Source organism: Oncorhynchus keta, chromosome 34 (assembly GCF_023373465.1).
Source record: "Oncorhynchus keta strain PuntledgeMale-10-30-2019 chromosome 34, Oket_V2, whole genome shotgun sequence".
NCBI lineage: Eukaryota > Metazoa > Chordata > Actinopteri > Salmoniformes > Salmonidae > Oncorhynchus > Oncorhynchus keta.
In genome coordinates this window covers 53176677-53195266 of record NC_068454.1, presented here as the reverse complement: position 1 = coordinate 53195266, position 18590 = coordinate 53176677, and the positions used below count along the sequence as shown (strand labels likewise).

The 18590-nt window shown below is 43.0% G+C and overlaps 1 protein-coding gene and 1 long non-coding RNA gene across 5 annotated transcripts in view; one reads left to right on the top strand and one right to left on the bottom strand.

Annotated features, from left to right (window-relative positions):
* Positions 1 to 18590, top strand: part of LOC118367274 (clathrin coat assembly protein AP180-like) — a 43602-nt gene that overhangs the window by 21403 nt on the left and 3609 nt on the right. For 3 of the 4 annotated variants that reach the window (XR_008090307.1, XM_052494069.1, XM_052494070.1), the window contains exons 3-10: positions 1149 to 1291; positions 3660 to 3735; positions 3951 to 4053; positions 6561 to 6654; positions 8513 to 8624; positions 8802 to 8908; positions 9021 to 9062; positions 18436 to 18497. Coding sequence is in view for 3 of the 4 variants with exons in the window: in XM_052494069.1 (XP_052350029.1) it covers positions 1149 to 1291; positions 3660 to 3735; positions 3951 to 4053; positions 6561 to 6654; positions 8513 to 8624; positions 8802 to 8908; positions 9021 to 9062; positions 18436 to 18497 (739 nt within the window). In the remaining variant the exon portion in view is untranslated. Of the gene's footprint in view, positions 1 to 1148; positions 1292 to 3659; positions 3736 to 3950; positions 4054 to 6560; positions 6655 to 8512; positions 8625 to 8801; positions 8909 to 9020; positions 9063 to 18435; positions 18502 to 18590 lie in introns of those variants that run through there. The other variant, XM_052494071.1, reaches the window with a different exon arrangement.
* On the bottom strand, positions 8919 to 10435 carry LOC118367277 (uncharacterized). The gene is made up of 2 exons (XR_004822096.2): positions 9899 to 10435; positions 8919 to 9524 (listed from the first exon to the last, which is right to left on the bottom strand). It is a non-coding gene; the product is annotated as an uncharacterized LOC118367277 (long non-coding RNA).

Sequence of the window (18590 nt, the reverse complement as noted above, 5' to 3'; positions counted from 1 at the left end):
AGAGAGAAGGAAATAGTGAGGGTGAGAGAAACAGAGGAGGGGGTGTACAGGCTGCTGGCTCATCAATACACACACAAGAGGCTCCCTACCTCACTGGAGGGGACATCCACACCAATCAGCCCTTGTGTAACCTTTATTCAACTAGGCAAGTCCGTTAAGAACAAATTCTTATTTACATTGACGGCCTACCAGTGAACAGTGGGTTAACTGCCTTGTTCCGGGGCAGGACGACAGATTTGTACCTTGTCAGCTCAGGGATTCGATCCAGCAAACCTTTCACTTACTGGCCCAACGCTGTAACCCCCAGGCTACCTGCCACCCCATAATGATGACAGCATGATGCTAAAAGGTTGAAGGAGACATCGTACTGTAACATGTCGGTGACCGAACTCTGACCTTCAGAGCATCTTCGTCTATCACTACCTGCCTCCTTCTCTCTATGACTCCAAACTCATCTGCAATATCTCATGCATTAGGCATGTATATGTGTCATTTATATGAGGAATTTGACTGAAAACTACCAAGCACGACAGGAATCCATCCTATCCCACCACCGTAAATAGATTTTCTCTGAGCACATGTTGGCTGATTTGTGTTGGTGAGGGGGAGGCAGAACAGCTTGAAATTTCCCATTCTGTCTGTCTGCTCAGATGGCACCACCGCTCTCTCTGGCTCTCTGTCTGTAGCTTTGCCCTGAGTGATGCCTTTCTCTCACAACTGTAGGGAAATCCCACTCTCGTCTCTCTTCTCCTCACTCTGTACCTGCATCAGTGTAACCCGGGTGATGAAAGGACACTATTGACCAATAGGATGCTCTGTCTGTCTGTCAGTTCAGGACCAATGTAACTATTTCCAGGAAGCAGAAGCTCTGGATTAAAGCGATAGGGCCGGTGGCAAATACACTGTGAAAAGGACAATGTATTATCATTTTGACAATGTAAAGTACTTGGAGAGTTTGTAACCTATTTGTACAGTTTGTAACCTGTTTGTAAGCGTGTAACCGATCATTGTCGCTGTTCGCTCAGACCTGATCGAGGTACGAATTGACCAAGCCTGATTATGTATGGGATTGTACATTACATGTATGGGGAAATTTCATTGAACCCTTTCATTTTTCACACTATTTTTCACACATTATTCTCCCTCAGACCTGATTGAGGCCACCAAGGAGACCAATGTGAACATCCCACAGATCGCGGACACGTTGTTTGAGAGGGCCACCAATGCTAGCTGGGTGGTGGTGTTCAAGGCCCTGATCACTACGCATCACATGATGGTCGCTGGCAATGAGGTGAGTGAAAGCCAGCACCACCACTGCTGATCCTATGGGAGGGCCTGTAGTTAAAAGGGCTGGGATGTGATTGGCTCTTGTTTATATACTTTGGTTGTATTGGACATGCAGAGTTTTTCGTTTTTTGGTCTTCGTTTTTAGTTGGCCAACCCTCCTCCTGGAGAGCTACTGGGTATATAGGCTTTTGCTCTTTCCCTGCTTTAGTCTAGTAATCAGCTACTCATCAGGACCCTGATTAGCTGAATCAGGTGTACCCAGTAGCTTTCCAGGGGAAGGGTTGGCTACCTCTGCTCTGGAGGATTTGTTAGGTTAGGTTAGAAGCCTGTTTGTCTGAATACACTGAGTGTACAAAACATTAGGAACACCTTCCTAATATTGAGTTGCAGCCCCTTTTGCCCTCAGAACAGCCTCAATTCGTTGGGGGGGGATAGACGTTACAAGGTCTCTAAAGCATTCCACAGGGATGCTGGCCCATGTTGACTTGCTTCTTCACAGTTGTGTCAAGTTGGCTGGTGGTCGATCTCTAGTCCGAACAGCTCATTCCGTCTCGTCCCACAGATGCTCAAATTGGAATGAGTTCTGGCGACGGGGCAGGCCAATGCAGTAAGCTGAATCCATTGTCATGTTCGTGGAACCATTCCTGGATACTCCTAGCCTTGTGGCATTGGGCATTATCCTGCTGGGAAATTTTTTTTTGCAGATCTCAAAAATCTCTAGTTGAAGTGGATTTAACAGGTGACATCAATAAGGGATCATAGCTTTCACCTGGATTAACCTGGTCAGTCTTGGAAAGAGCAGGTGTTCAGTCAGCCATCTAGATATTCAGTAGTTCCATCATTCTGTCTGAGAGAGAGTCTGTAGATCAGAAATCAATGAGGAAGAGGACATGTGCACTTATGCTGCCATTGGTGACACAGTGTAACTGGCTTTTTGAAGAGGTCTCTTCAATCATATGCCCCCCCACCATTATTAATCTCATCACTGTGTGTGTATGTATGTGCGTGCATCTGTGTTTGTGCATGTTTGTGTGTGTGGGTTTGTATTTGACTGGCCAGTGCATTGCAGCCCCTCAGCATACATTTCCCCAGAGCCTTATGTGTAGAGACAGATGTGTGGGGTTTTGCTCGACGTCTGGAGTATGTCTGTTGGCATGAGACTGTACGCTGTCTGAAATAGGGAGGTGTACTACAGTATCACAAAAATATATGTTTCACACCAGATAGGTGCAGTGAAATGTGTCGCTTTATAGGGTGAGACACAGTAGTACAGCACCCCCAGAGAAAATGAGAGTTAAGTGCCTTGATCAACAGCACCTCAACAGATTTTTCACATAGTCAGCTTGGGTACTTGAACTAGGAACCTTTCGGCTGCTAATCAAATGCTCTAACCACTAGGCTACCTGCCGCCCTAGAGAGGGTCTCTCGTTTATTTCACCTCAATAAACTGGGCTTTGACTTTTGAATTAACAGTGTAAACGAAAACCCAGGTGTGTATGTGTGTGTGCGTGCACGTATCATGTGTATACGTGTGAGTGTGTGCAGAGTATGCTTTTCTTGTCATGTGTCACAATTCCTCCGTAGAAGCCTATTTGTCATTCATGTATTATTGTTTAGTGGGTGATACGTTCTGTATTTGAACAGAAGCATTCTCATTCTCACCCTCCCACTCAGGCACTGTTTTCTTTGATGTTGGCTTTCTGTAATCAATTAAGCTGCAGCATGATCATATCACACTTTTCACATGAATTCCAGTTCCCCCTCAACACAATTATGTGTTTATGATATGAAACAGCTCCTCTGAAATTACACATCTAATCCACTTCCTTTTGCGACTCGTTCGATCCTTTGAAGATTAATGATCGTTTCAAGGCTGTTATGTGTTTGTGTGTGAGTGTGTGTGTGTGAATATGTGTATGTGTTTTAATACCCGTCAAAATGTCTGGTTCTTTAGGATAACAGACAAAATAATTTGATGAGCTGGTTTGTTGTTTTAGTGTATTGATCCTATCTCCTCCTCTGACTGGTGTGTATTATCTCTCTCTCTCTCTCTCTCTCTCTCCCTCTCTCTTTCTCTCTCCCTCTCTCTCTCTCTTTCTCTCCCTCTCCCTCTCTCTCTCTTTTTCTCTCCCTCCCTCTCTCTCTTTCTCTCCCCCTCTCCCTCTCTCTCTCTTTCTCTCTCACTCTCCCTCTCTCTCTCTCTTTCTCTCTCCCTCTCCCTCTCTCTTTCTCTCTACCTCTCCCTCTCTCTTTCTCTCCCTCTCTCTTTCTCTCTCCCTCTCCCTCTCTCTTTCTCTCTACCTCTCGCTCTCTCTCTCTCTCTTTCTCTCCCTCGCTCTCTCTCTCTTCCTCTCCCTCTCTCTCTTCCTCAGAGGTTCCTCCAGTTCCTTGCCTCCAGGAACACCCTCTTCAACCTCAGTAACTTTCTGGACAAAACTGGCTCCCATGGTGAGTTAACTCTTGTTCCGGCAGCTCCTCCCCTCCCTGCGTTTACCAGTCCAGCTGTCACCCAGGGTGATCACTGTGAAAACGGTGTCCATGGTGATGAATATGAGCTCCCATGGCCATGCAAACTGGTTTCTCTGGTGATGGCAATGGTCCTCTGTGAGGTGTTGTTGCTATGGAGACGTTGAGGTGACATTGGCCTGTTGTCCCTCCCCCAGGCTACGACATGTCCACGTTTATTAGACGCTACAGCCGGTACCTCAACGAGAAGGCGTTCGCCTACAGGCAGATGTCCTTCGACTTTGGCAGAGTGAAGAAGGGGTATGCTGTCTCTCAATAACTCTGTATATATCCTCTCCATCCATTACATTTTTGCATTTCATTTCAACCTCTTCTCTTTATGGGTTTTTAAAAAACAGGATCAAGCTTCAAACAGAGCAAAAAACACAGTCTAGCTGCAATATACAAGATGTGTTTTGACCCCTCACCCTCCCACCCCCTCAGAACAAAAATATAAATGCAAGATGTAAAGTGTTGGTCCCATGTTTCCATGAGGTGAAATAAAATATCCCAGACATTTTACATACACACAAGAAGCTTATTTCTCGCAAATTTTGTTCACAAATTTGTTGACATCCCTGTGGTGATATGCCAGGTGTGGTATATCAAGATTAAACAGGATGATCCTTACACAGGTGCACCTTGTGCTGGGGACACTAGAAGGCCACTCCGAATTGTGCAGTTTTGTCACACAACACAATGCCACAGATGTCTCAAGTTATGAGGGAGTGTGCAATTGGCATGCTGACTGCAGGAATGCCCAACAGAGCTGTCGCCAGAGAACTGAATGTTAATTTCTCTACCATAAGCTGCCTCCAACGTCGTTTTAGAGAATTTGGCAGTATGTCCAACCGGCCTCACAACCGCAGACCACGTGTAACCAGTCCAGCCAAGGACCTCCACATCCGGCTTCTTCACCTGTGGGATCATCTGAGAGCAGCCACCCAGACAGCTGATGAAACTGAGGAGTAGTTCTGTCTGTAAAAAAGCCCTTTTGTTGGGGAAAACTCATTCTGATTGGCTGGGCCTGGCTCCCCAGTGGGTGGGCCTTGCTCATAAGGTGAATGCACCAATTTGTAAGTCGCTCTGGATAAGAGCGTCTGCTAAATGACTTAAATGTAATGTAAATGTAAGTGCCCTCCCATGCCCACCCATGGCTGCACCCCTGCCCAGTCATGTGAAATTCCATAGATTAGGGCCTAATGAATTTATTTCAATTTAGTGATTTCCTTATATGAACTGTAATTCAGTAAAATCGAAATTGTTGCATGTTGCGTTTATATTTTAGTTCAGTATAAAAACAGAGAAATATATTTATATTCTACTTCTCATAGAGACAACACTTGGCAGAATCACAGCCACCTGACCTGTCTGTCAGTCTCAGGGGTCAGTAGGTGGGAGTGATTCGTCTTAAAGCCAGGGTTGCATCAAAGACAGTACAGTAAGAAGATTGGCTAAAACTGCTTCTCCAATAGAAATTCCTGATCACATTTGTAGGCGATATCATGGCAACGTTGGCTAGCATGCTGTAACGGTTATCTCGTGACGAACTGTGCATGTGCAGGCCGTCAAATCAAAGGCATTCCTTTGGTATAAAGTTGTTGTTTAAAAAAAAATGAAAACGTGTCAGTTTGTCACTTTCACGAGGTTGGAGTAATAACATGTTGGCTCGAATCCAGGTTATGTCTTTAGTTTTACCGAAAATGTTCAATTAAGGAAGAACTTTTCACTTTTCTCATTGACTTCTCAAACCCCAAACATTAGTCTGGTCTGTTTGGTCTGTTTCACAAGCCTTCCCGGTAGTATCGCAATGTTGTGCCTCTGGGTTTAGAAACTCTGTGATTACACTGTGGGTGAGGGCAGAGTGAGTGGGCTGTCCATGCTTGTGCCTGTACAGAAACAGACAGATGAATATAGACTACACCGTCTGAATACAGACAGTGAGCTATTACTTAGACTCCTGTCCAGACTGTTGCGTTTTGCTGCCAGACACAAGGTCCCACAGCACAGTCTGTGCCAGCCATGCGGCAGACAGACAGAACAGCCAGGTGTGCAGATAGAGTTCCAAGTGTCTCATATCAGGTGTCATTTTCTAAAGTAGCTAGGAAGCTGGATCCATCTAAAGCCGTTGCTGTGTTAGTGTTGCATCGCAAGGCCTTGACAGATCTCTAGTAGTAATATAATTGTAAATGCCACTTAGCAGAAGCCTTCAAGCAATGCGACTAACAATAAGTCTTCAGTATGTGCATGTGATCCATGCAAGAATTGAATATTACATGCCATTTATCCAAAGCAACTGATTGTCATGCGTCCATACGGGTGTTCCTGGGAATCAAACCCATAATCCCGGCATTACACACACCATGCTCTACCAACTGAGCCATACAGGACCACAGCACACTCCCTTTGTGTCGCTAGCGCCACAGGATCCCACCTCTCTACAGTACTTCCCTATAGATTCACTGTCCCAGTGGTCTCAATGTGATTTATCCCAATGTAGAGAGTATTAAGTTGTTTCCTCTCATCTCATATCGCTGGAAAAAGAAATGGCAGCGCATTATTGTTTTGCGCCACAATGTTTTTAAATGGCTCGTAAACCCATGTATTCGTCAATAGACCTTCATTAGGGTTTAACTCATCATCCTGTATCGTGAAAGATTTTTGTATTGATCCGCTAATGGGAAATTTGACTACGCCAGATCATACAAACAAGTACCAATTGCTCCTCTGTCCGCCTGTCTGTTTGTCCGCCTGTCCGTCTGAATCAGAGCTGAGGGGGTGATGAGGACGATGCCTGTAGAGAAGCTGTTGAAAGGAATGCCCACTCTGCAGAGCCAGATCGATGCCCTGCTGGAGTTTGATGTGAGTATTAATGATGATGGTGAAAAGGATATTTGTATCCGTTAGGAAGTGCATTTTTGTTTTTGCCTTAGCACTAGACACCTGATACAATTCATCAAAGCTTGGTGATGAGTTCATCATTTGAATCAGCTGTGCAGTGCTACTGCAGGGCAAAAACAAAAATGTGCACCTCTTTGGTCCCCAGGACTAGGATACGAAATACACTGCCTCAGGAAATTCCCTCTGTCATATAGTATGCCATATAGCATGCCAGTATACCCACAGTACCAGTCAAAAGTTTGGACACACCGACTCGTTCAAGGGTTTTTCTGTATTTTTTCAAACTATTTTCTACATTGTAGAATAATAGTGAAGACATCAGAACTCTGAAATAACACATAGGGAGTCATGGAGAAACCCAAAAAGTATTAAACAACTCTAAATATATTTTATATTTGAGATTCTTCAAAGGAGCTACCCTTTGCCTTGATAACAGCTTTGCAGACTCTTGGCATTCTCTCAAGTCATGAGGTAGTCACCTGGAATGCATTTCAATTAACAGGTGTGCCTTGTTAAAAGTACATTTGTGGAATTTATTTCCTTCTTAATGCGTTTGAGCCAATCAGTTGTGTTGTGACAAGGTAGGGGGGTATACAGAAGATAGTCCTATTTGGTAAAACACCAAGTCCATGTTTTGGCAAGAACTGCTCAAATAAGCAACGGTCCATCATTACTTTCAGACATGAAGGTCAGTCAATCTGGAAAATGACAAGAACTTTGAAAGTTTCTTCAAGTACAGTCGCAAAAACCATCAAGCGCTATGATGTAACTGTCTCTGATGAGGACTGCCACAGGAAAGGATGGCCCAGAGTTACCTCTGCTGAAGAGGATAAGTTCAGTAGAGTTACCAGCCTCAGAAGAGTGTCTAGTTTGAGAAACAGAGAAACAGTTGAGGACTTGTGAGGCGTCTATTTATCAAACTAGACACTAATATACTTGTCCTCTTGCTCAGTTGTGCACTGGGACATCCCACTCCTCTTTCTATTCTGGTTAAGGCCAGTTTGCTCTGTTCTGTGAAGGGAGTAGAACACAGCGTTGTACAAGATCTTCAGTTTGTTGGCAATTTCACGATTGGAAAAGCCTTCATTTCTCAGAACAAGAATTGACTGAAGAGTTTCAGAAGAAAGGTCTTTGTTTCTGGCCATTTTGAGCCTATAATTGAACCCGCAAATGCTGATTCTCCAGATACTCAGCTAGTCTAAAGAAGGCCAGTTTTATTGCTTTTTGCATTAGCACAACCGTTTTCAGCTGTGTTAACATAATTGCAAAAGGATTTTCAAATGATCAATTCCCCTTTTAAAATGATCAACTGGATTAGCTATCAGAAAGTGCAATTGGAACACAGGAGTGATGGTTGCTGATAATGGGACTCTGTACATCTATGTAGATATTCCATAAAAAAATGTGCCGTTTCCAGCTACAATAGTCATTTACAACATTAACAATGTCTACACTGTAATTTCGGATGAACTTGATGTTATTTTAATGGACAAAAAATTTGCTTTTCTTTCAAAAACAAGGACATTTCTCAGTGACCCCAATCTTTTGAACAGTAGTTTATGTTTTAGCAATTAAATTTACTTTTGATACTTAAGTATATTTAAAACCAAATACTTTGAAACTTTTACTCAAGTGTTTTTTACTGGGTGACTCACTTTTACTTGAGTCATTTTCTATTAAGGTATCTTCACTTTTACTCAAGTATGACCATTGGGTACTTTTTCCACCATTGCCAAGCTGTTTACCTACAAACATATTACCTCTCAACTCAAATCTCCCATCCTCAGTGTGATCTAATCTCACCTTGTTTAATCTATAGGTCCATCCCAATGAACTGACCAATGGGGTGATCAATGCGTGCTTCCTCCTGATGTTCAAAGACCTGATCAAGTTATATGCCTGCTACAACGACGGGATCATTAATCTATTAGGCAAGGCTTGGCCGTTTTCTTCTACTTCCTGGGACAATAATCATGTCTTTTTATATTTGAATAAATATTACAGGCTTAATTGGATTCAAGACATGGAAATAGATGTGGTCCTGTTAATTTTTATGTAATAGTAACTATGTAACAATAAACATGTTCATTCCCCCTTTTTCCTCACAGAGAAATTTTTCCAGATGAAGAGGGGACAGTGCAAAGACGGGCTGGAGATCTACAAGAGATTCTTGACCCGGATGACCAGAGTCTCTGAGGTCTTCAAAATCGCTGAGGTAAAAGACAAACCCGACAATACACTTTACTGTTGAAAAGTTCAATCCGCAGCCTGTATGACAAACATGGTAAATGGAGGCTCAGCTGAAATGTAAACATCTTCTTTTACAGACCATCGGAATTGACAAAAATGATATCCCCGAGCTCACCCAGGTAAGTCCTGTTGGACCTTTTAAGCCTAATTTCCTACACTTTCTCCTTATCTACTAACATTGTATTCACATTGTATTTACATTGTACCAGCGTTGCATCTCAGTGTTATGGTTTTCTTTAACCTGGGGAAGCATGCGTTTTGGGCAAAGCCTAAAACTCAGAAATCTCTTCTCTAGCAGCATTGACCAATCACAATATTGTTCATTTTTTTGGGATGAGTAGCCCTGCTAATCACAGTCATGAACAGAGTTGACAGGTCATTGTCTACCTGACCAATGGCGAGCTATTCATAGAGTGAGGGTGTATCCCATTGATCCATTCTGTCATCCATGCAGCCAATGAGCTGTGCTTCCCCTGTGATTGACAGCCACTCTGCCCCCTCTCTTCTTACTTGCGAGGTGTTGCTTGATCTTCCAGGCGGAGATTCGTGTGTAGTACATACAGCTCGCCTTTGGATCATGGCTAGAAGAGGTACAGATTTTGTCAAATTGACGAGTGGGTGAATGTATAATGTGAATGTGTAGCAACCCAAAGATTGCACATTCGAATCTCGTCACGGACAACTTTCGAATTTGAGCTAATTAGCAAATTTTCAACTACTTACTACGTTTGAGCTACTTTGCAACTACATAGCATGTTAGCTAAACCTTCTCCTTTAGCATAACTGTTAAACCCTAACCTCTAGCATAACTAACATTAGTAACCTAGCTAAAGTTAGCGTTACAAATTGGAGTTCGGAACATATTCGTTTTGCAAATTTGTGACATATTGTACAAATTGCAATTCGTAACATATCATACGAAATGGATGGTGGACATCCACAAATTAATACATACCATATGAAATCGTGACATATCATACTTAAAGTGAGTGTCCCGGATTTGCATTTACTGTGTTACGTCTTCCCTGGAGTCCAGGTTGATGCGATTGAAGGAACAGATTGGAGAAGTCGCAGTCCTTGCAGAGCTATTCCGCTGATAGCTAAGATCTGAGCTAACATTGGTTTTATTTACATTTACATTACATTTAAGTCATTTAGCAGACGCTCTTATCCAGAGCGACTTACAAATTGGTGCATTCACCTTATCTCAACAATTGTATCTTAGTGGGCTAGAATGTTACTATAAAGTTTCCATAATGTCAAAATCACCTGAGATGGTATTTAAAATCCCATGGGCAGTATACGTCCCTCAATTAAGTATGTAGTAGCTCACTGTGTGTGTAACTAGTGTGCTGAGAGTCGGGAAGCAAGTTCAGGGAGTTTGTGTTTTAATCAATAAACGCAACTAAATACAAAACAAGAAACACAAACAACGCACAGCCATGACACTGGAACAGAAACGACAACGAACCCAAGGGAGTGACATATATACGGAAGGTAATCAGGGAAGTGATGGAGTCTAGGTGAGTCTGATGACACGCGTAACAATGGTGACAGGTGTGCGCCATAACAAGCAGCCTGGTGACCTAGAGGCCGGAGAGGGACCACACGTGACGGTGTGTCCCAACTGCTCCCTAACCCTTCTCTTTGGCCCTATAAAGCTTCAAATTTTGCAGATCTGAAGCTCAACCCCGACACTGCTTTTACCTTTTCCTACGCACTGGAGACTCTTCTGATCTCCAAACATCAAAGGGGTTTAAGGCCAAGGCCAAAGGGAAGGGGTATACTCACACTCATTCACGTTATGAAGGCTCTATAGACATGGCTGGGTTATTTCCATCGCAAATGCGGTCAGTGTGGATGACTTTACACTGAGAGCATGATGCACTGATGACCGTGTGGGCTGCTTTAATATCACAGCCTTGGGCCGATGCAGATCTGCAGGGGGTTTGACCACACTAACATGCGTGATTGTTTGGACTACTCGCCAACCGGGAGGGTGGTGAGATGTGAAATGGGGGGTTGAAGGCTTACTGTTATGTCAGCTGGTTAAAGCATGGTAATGATACGTTGATTCATGACTGGGGGGTTGGGGGAGTTGTGGAGCATGGATTAGGGTAGAAAGCCCTGTGTGTTTGGATTTTAATGGAGTCCATTGGCTAACTAGCAGATTGACTGGTTAACATTATGTCACAGTTTGGACATTCTGGGTGTTTCTTATTGTGTAGAGAGAGAGATTCCTGTCATATTACTATTAGTAGTTGTTTATAAACTGTCAAATGAAATGACTGGCTCGTAGAACAATCTATGTGTCTTCATGTACTGTATGTTTGTATGCATGTGGTGGAGAGGCAAAAAGAAAGCCCACATACAATATGTATAGACTTGGCTCGTTCTTAGGCAGTATCCTTTAAGGCTCTTTCTTTGGCAGTATCCTTTAAAGGCTCTTTCTTAGGCAGTATCCTTTAAGGCTCTTTCTTAGGCAGTATCCTTTAAGGCTCTTTCTTAGGCAGTATCCTTTAAAGGCTCTTTCTTAGGCAGTATCCTTTAAGGCTCTTTCTTAGGCAGTATCCTTTAAAGGCTCTTTCTTAGGCAGTATCCTTTAAGGCTCTTTCTTAGGCAGTATCCTTTAAGGCTCTTTCTTAGGCAGTATCCTTTAAAGGCTCTTTCTTAGGCAGTATCCTTTAAAGGCTCTTTCTTAGGCAGTATCCTTTAAAGGCTCTTTCTTAGGCAGTATCCTTTAAGGCTCTTTCTTAGGCAGTATCCTTTAAGGCTCTTTCTTAGGCAGTATCCTTTAAGGCTCTTTCTTAGGCAGTATCCTTTAAGGCTCTTTCTTAGGCAGTATCCTTTAAGGCTCTTTCTTAGGCAGTGTCCTTTAAGGCTCTTTCTTGGGCAGTATCGTTTAAGGCTCTTTCTTAGGCAGTATCCTTTTAGGGATGCTGTCCTGGCCTAGAGGTTATTAGACTCAAAGTAAGTGCCAGTGCGTAGGCAAGTGAGACAAGTGACGCTCCACAATAAATTCTACTGAAATTTCCGTCCCATGAGTCACCATTTGGGCAGTTAAACGACCTGGTGATTTAGCAGTAACTATTAGAAATTGAATACGAAAGCCATAGAGTTAGTTAAGCGAAATGAAAACAAATCATGTCGTCTCACCGGATGTTATATATTTATCTTATTACTGGATTTACCTGAAAGCCGTATGCATGTGTATTGTATTATTCTCTGTTGTAAGGAAACAGCAACCTCTTGTCTATGACTGATATGACCGATATGTCAATTCCAGGTGGATCTTGACGATCCCACAGTGCTGTAGGGAATACAAAAGCATTGGAACGGCGCGAAGCAGGGGCATGACATGTTTGCACCCCTCTCCTATGTTTAAGGCTGTGTGTTGTCTGTAATAGCATCTAAATGACATCTAAATAGATCGTATTAGCGTCGAATCATCGGATCTCTTATCCCCTCTTTGGAGTGTATCGTTTGGCAGAGGCAAAATGCTGAGTAACGATTTGCATTACAGCCATCTTCATAATGCATTCATGACATACAGTGGGGCAAAAAAGTATTTAGTCAGCCACCAATTGTGCAAGTTCTCCCACTTAAAAAGTTGAGAGAGGCCTGTAATGTCATCATAGGTACACTTCAACTATGACAGACAAAATGAGCAAAAAAAAATCCAGAAAATCACATTGTAGGATTTTTAATGAATTTATTTGCAAATTATGGTGGAAAATAAGTATTTGGTCAATAATAAAAGTTTATCTCAATACTTTGTTATATACCCTTTGTTGGCAATGACAGAGGTCAAACGTTTTCTGTAAGTCTTTTCTGCAATATTTTCACACACTGTTGCTGGTATTTTGTCCCATTCCTCCATGCAGATCTCCTCTAGAGCAGTGATGTTTTGGGGCTGTTGCTGGGCAACACAGACTTTCATCTCCCTCCAAAGATCTTCTATGGGGTTGAGATCTGGAGACTGGCTAGGCCACTCCAGGACCTTGAAATGCTTCTTACGAAGCCACTCCTTCGTTGCCCGGGCGGTGTGTTTGGGATCATTGTCATGCTGAAAGACCCAGCCACGTTTCATCTTCAATGCCCTTGCTGATGGAAGGAGGTTTTCACTCAAAATCTCACGATACATGGCCCCATTCATTCTTTCCTTTACACGGATCAGTCGTTCTGGTCCCTTTGCAGAAAAACAGCCCCAAAGCATGATGTTTCCACCCCCATGCTTCACAGTAGGTATGGGGTTCTTTGGATGCAACTCAGCATTCTTTGTCCTCCAAACACGACGAGTTGAGTTTTTACCAAATAGTTATATTTTGGTTTCATCTGACCATATGACATTCTCCCAATCTTCTTCTGGATCATCCAAATGCTCTCTAGCAAACTTCAGACGGGCCTGGACATATACTGGCTTAAGCAGGGGGACACGTCTGGCACTGCAGGATCTTTGCTCACCGTTCTTGTGATCATTTTCACCCCATGGGGTGAGATCTTGCATGGAGCCCCAGATCGAGGGAGATTATCAGTGGTCTTGTATGTCTTCCATTTCCTAATAATTGCTCCCACAGTTGATTTCTTCAAACCAAGCTGCTTACCTATTGCAGATTCAGTCTTCCCAGCTTGGTGCAGGTCTACAATTTTGTTTCTGGTGTCCTTTGAAAGCTCTTTGGTCTTGGCCATAGTGGAGTTTGGAGTGTGACTGTTTGAGGTTGTGGACAGGTGTCTTTTATACATTTACATTTAAGTCATTTAGCAGACGCTCTTATCCAGAGCGACTTACAAATTGGTGCATTCACCTTATGACATCCAGTGGAACAGCCACTTTACAATAGTGCATCTAAATCTTTTAAGGGGGGTGAGAAGGATTACTTTATCCTATCCTAGGTATTCCTTAAAGAGGTGGGGTTTCAGGTGTCTCCGGAAGGTGGTGATTGACTCCGCTGTCCTGGCGTCGTTTATATTGATAACAAGTTCAAACAGGTGCCATTAATACAAGTAACGAGTGGAGGACAGAGGAGCCTCTTAAAGAAGAAGTTACAGGTCTGTGAGAGCCAGAAATCTTGCTTGTTTGTAGGTGACCAAATACTTATTTTCCACCATAATTTGCAAATAAATTCATTAAAAATCCTACAATGTGATTTTCTGGATTTTTTTCCTCATTTTGTCTGTCATAGTTGAAGTGTACCTATGATGAAAATTACAGGCCTCTCTCATCTTTTTAAGTGGGAGAACTTGCACAATTGGTGGCTGACTAAATAACTTTTTTGCCCCATTGTATGTGCACTTCATAAGTGTACTGTAGACTGAACAGAATCCAGGAGATTCTAGGAAAAAACTGTTCCAATTTATAGAGTCAATATTTTCCTTTAAATGCTCAGTGAAGATGCTTGGAAAGTCATTGCAGCGATCTGTGGCTCAGTTGGTAGAGCATGGCGCTTGTAACGCCAGGGTAGTGGGTTCGATTCCCGGGACCACCCATACGTAGAATGTATGCACACATGACTGTAAGTCGCTTTGGATAAAAGCGTCAGCTAAATGGCATATATTATTATTATTATTATCACTGCCAACGGTTTAGAGCAGACCCTCCATAAATGTACTTAAATGTTCCCTGAACAGCTTGCAGTCCGAAAGAATGTATGTCATTTCAGATTGTATCAGGATGAGACACCTGTTTAATATAAGGACACCCATGTGTCTGTACATGGCCCAATTGGCCTCAGAAAGTGGTGGAACTGTCGCTACTCACCGTGGAAACTTTGTGACAGTCAAATCACACACCTGGGTTGTTTTCAATAGGCACGAAATGGAAGAAAACTGTCCTAAACGAGGTTAAATTAGGAGGTGTTATCTGAATGTGTCCAGTAAGAAACGCTGTTTTTTTTTGTTATCCGTTACAAAATGTTTGTCTACAGTGTGAGCTAATAAAAATGACCCAGCTGTAGAAGAATGGTCAGAGTAGACACACTACTACTGGTACTTAGTTCTGAAATGGGTTGTCCTCTTTCATATTGAAAAGGCCTAGACGTTTAGTGGGTTATCAGAGGAAGGAGACCAAGGTAAATGGGGCAGGAAAATAATAGTGATTTAAGAGGGAAGTGTGTGAGACTTATTTAGCTGGCCCATTTAGCTTTGACAGCGCACGTGTGGCTTGCTAGATGCTAACTGCTTAGCCTATCAGGTGTACTGCCATCTGTGGCTGCGTAGCATGCTTTTCTATGATGTGTTTACTGTCTGTCTGTTAGCCTCAGCATGCAGTATAACTGCATTGTTGGAAGCATTGTTCTTTAACATAAGCATGAGTAGTTTACTACATTTAAATTATGGATGGACTGAACTGCTGTGCGAAAGACATTTTGAAGTGCCACACAATTAGCATTGTTTTCCTATTGTCCCCCCTATTGTCCCCCCGACTTTGTGTGTTCCCTGTTAGCCCTGATGTGATAATTCTTTGTGTGTTCCCTGTTAGCCCTGATGTGATCATTCTTTGTGTGTTACCTGTTAGCCCTGATGTGATCATTCTTTGTGTGTTCCCTGTTAGCCCTGATGTGATAATTATTTGTGTGTTACCTGTTAGCCCTGATGTGATAATTCTTTGTGTGTTCCCTGTTAGCCCTGATGTGATAATTATTTGTGTGTTACCTGTTAGCCCTGATGTGATAATTCTTTGTGTGTTCCTGTTAGCCCTGATGTGATAATTCTTTGTGTGTTCCCTGTTAGCCCTGATGTGATAATTCTCTGTGTTCCCTGTTAGCCCTGATGTGATAATTCTTTGTGTGTTCCCTGATGTGATAATTCTTTGTGTGTTCCCTGTTAGCCCTGATGTGATCATTATTTGTGTGTTCCCTGTTAGCCCTGATGTGATAATTCTTTGTGTGTTACCTGTTAGCCCTGATGTGATAATTCTTTGTGTTCCCTGTTAGCCCTGATGTGATAATTCTTTGTGTGTTCCCTGTTAGCCCTGATGTGATAATTCTTTGTGTGTTCCCTGTTAGCCCTGATGTGATAATTCTTTGTGTGTTACCTGTTAGCCCTGATGTGATAATTATTTGTGTGTTACCTGTTAGCCCTGATGTGATAATTCTCTGTGTTCCCAGTTAGTCCTGATGTGATAATTCTTTGTGTGTTCCCTGTTAGCCCTGATGTGATAATTCTTTGTGTGTTACCTGTTAGCCCTGATGTGATAATTCTTTGTGTGTTCCCTGTTAGCCCTGATGTGATAATTCTTTGTGTGTTCCCTGTTAGCCCTGATGTGATAATTCTTTGTGTGTTACCTGTTAGCCCTGATGTGATCATTCTTTGTGTGTTCCCTGTTAGCCCTGATGTGATCATTCTTTGTGTGTTACCTGTTAGCCCTGATGTGATAATTCTCTGTGTTCCCTGTTAGCCCTGATGTGATAATTCTCTGTGTTCCCTGTTAGCCCTGATGTGATAATTCTTTGTGTGTTCCCTGTTAGCCCTGATGTGATAATTCTTTGTGTGTTACCTGTTAGCCCTGATGTGATAATTATTTGTGTGTTACCTGTTAGCCCTGATGTGATAATTCTTTGTGTGTTCCCTGTTAGCCCTGATGTGATAATTCTTTGTGTGTTCCCTGTTAGCCCTGATGTGATCATTCTTTGTGTGTTCCCTGTTAGCCCTGATGTGATAATTCTTTGTGTGTTACCTGTTAGCCCTGATGTGATAATTTTTTGTGTTCCAGGGAACACAGAGAATGGGCACATTGGGACTAACAGGGAATATAGATAATGGTCACATTTGGGTTAGCCCCAATGTGCCCATTCTCTGTGTTCCTGGAATATAGAGAATGGTCATGTTAGCCCAATGCGACCATTCTCTATATTCCCTGTTAGTCCCAATGTGCCCATTCTCTGTGTTCCCTGTTAGCCCCAATGTGACCATTCTCTATATTCCCTGTTAGCCCCAATGTGCCCATTCTCTATGTTCCCTGTTAGCCCCAATGTGACCATTCTCTGTGTTCCCTGTTAGCCCCAATGTGCCCATTCTCTGTGTTCCCTGTTAGTCCCAATGTGACCATTCTCTATATTCCATGTTAGCCCAATGTGACCATTCTCTATATTCCCTGTTAGCCCCAATGTGCCCATTCTCTATATTCCCTGTTAGCCCCAATGTGCCCATTCTCTATATTCCATGTTAGCCCCAATGTGACCATTCTCTATATTCCCTGTTTGCCCCAATGTGACCATTCTCTATATTCCCTGTAAGACCCAATGTGACCATTCTCTATATTCCCTGTTAGCCCCAATGTGACCATTATCTATATTCCCTGTTAGTCCCAATGTGCCCATTCTCTGTGTTCCCTGTTAGACCCAATGTGACCATTCTCTATATTCCCTGTTAGCCCCAGTGTGCCCATTCTCTTTGCTCCCTGTTAGACCCAATGTGACCATTCTCTATATTCCCTGTTAGCCGCAATGTGCCCATTCTCTGTGTTCCCTGTTAGTCCCAATGTGACCATTCTCTATATTCCCTGTTAGCCGGAATGTGACCATTCTCTATATTCCCTGTTAGCCCCAATGTGACCATTCTCTATATTCCATGTTAGCCCCAATGTGACCATTCTCTATATTCCCTGTTAGACCCAATGTGACCATTCTCTATATTCCCTGTTAGCCCCAATGTGACCATTCTCTATATTCCCTGTTAGCCCCAATGTGACCATTCTCTATATTCCCTGTTAGCCCCAATGTGACCATTCTCTATATTCCCTGTTAGCCCCAATGTGACCATTCTCTATATTCCCTGTTAGCCCTAATGTGACCATTCTCTGTGTTCCCTGTTAGCCCCAATGTGACCATTCTCTGTGTTCCCTGTTAGCCCCAATGTGACCATTCTCTGTGTTCCCTGTTAGCCCCAATGTGACCATTCTCTATATTCCCTGTTAGCCCCAATGTGACCATTCTCTATATTCCCTGTTAGCCCCAATGTGACCATTCTCTGTGTTCCCTGTTAGCCCCAATGTGACCATTCTCTATATTCCCTGTTAGCACCAATGTGACCATTCTCTATATTCCCTGTTAGCCCTAATGTGACCATTCTTTGTGTCAGACCTCCTCTGTCTCTTCTCATCCCTCTATGTGTTTCCCTCCAGACCCTTTAATCAAATAAAGTGTAATCACCTGTCAAGAGCTCCCCTGTTACTCTGTGTTCCCTGACATCAATTTTCCCTTGAGTCTTCATGTTTTAGCGTTGAACATTTCCCTAACCCAGGGTCCTGGAAAGTTACTGGCTTTTGTTCCAGCCCAGTACCATCACACTAATAGTACAAATAATCTACTAATTGTAGTATTTTCCCATCTAAGCCTGCTGGGCTGGAATAAAAGCCTGCACCCCCAGTAGCTCTCTAGGTTCAAAGTTGGAGACCCCTGCTCATAACCTATGTGTCTGACCATGTACTGTACGATATACTATAGCCCTGTGGCCCCTGTAGTAATATGTTGCCCATCTCTTCTCGTTCTCCAGGCCCCTGAGAGTCTCTTGCAGTCCCTGGAGACTCACCTGAACACTCTGGAGGGGAAGAAGCCGTAAGTACCAACCACACTCTCCACCAACCACACTCTCCACTAACCACACTTGAATCCTTACCCCATGGGCGTCTTTGTAACCAGGGTGCTACT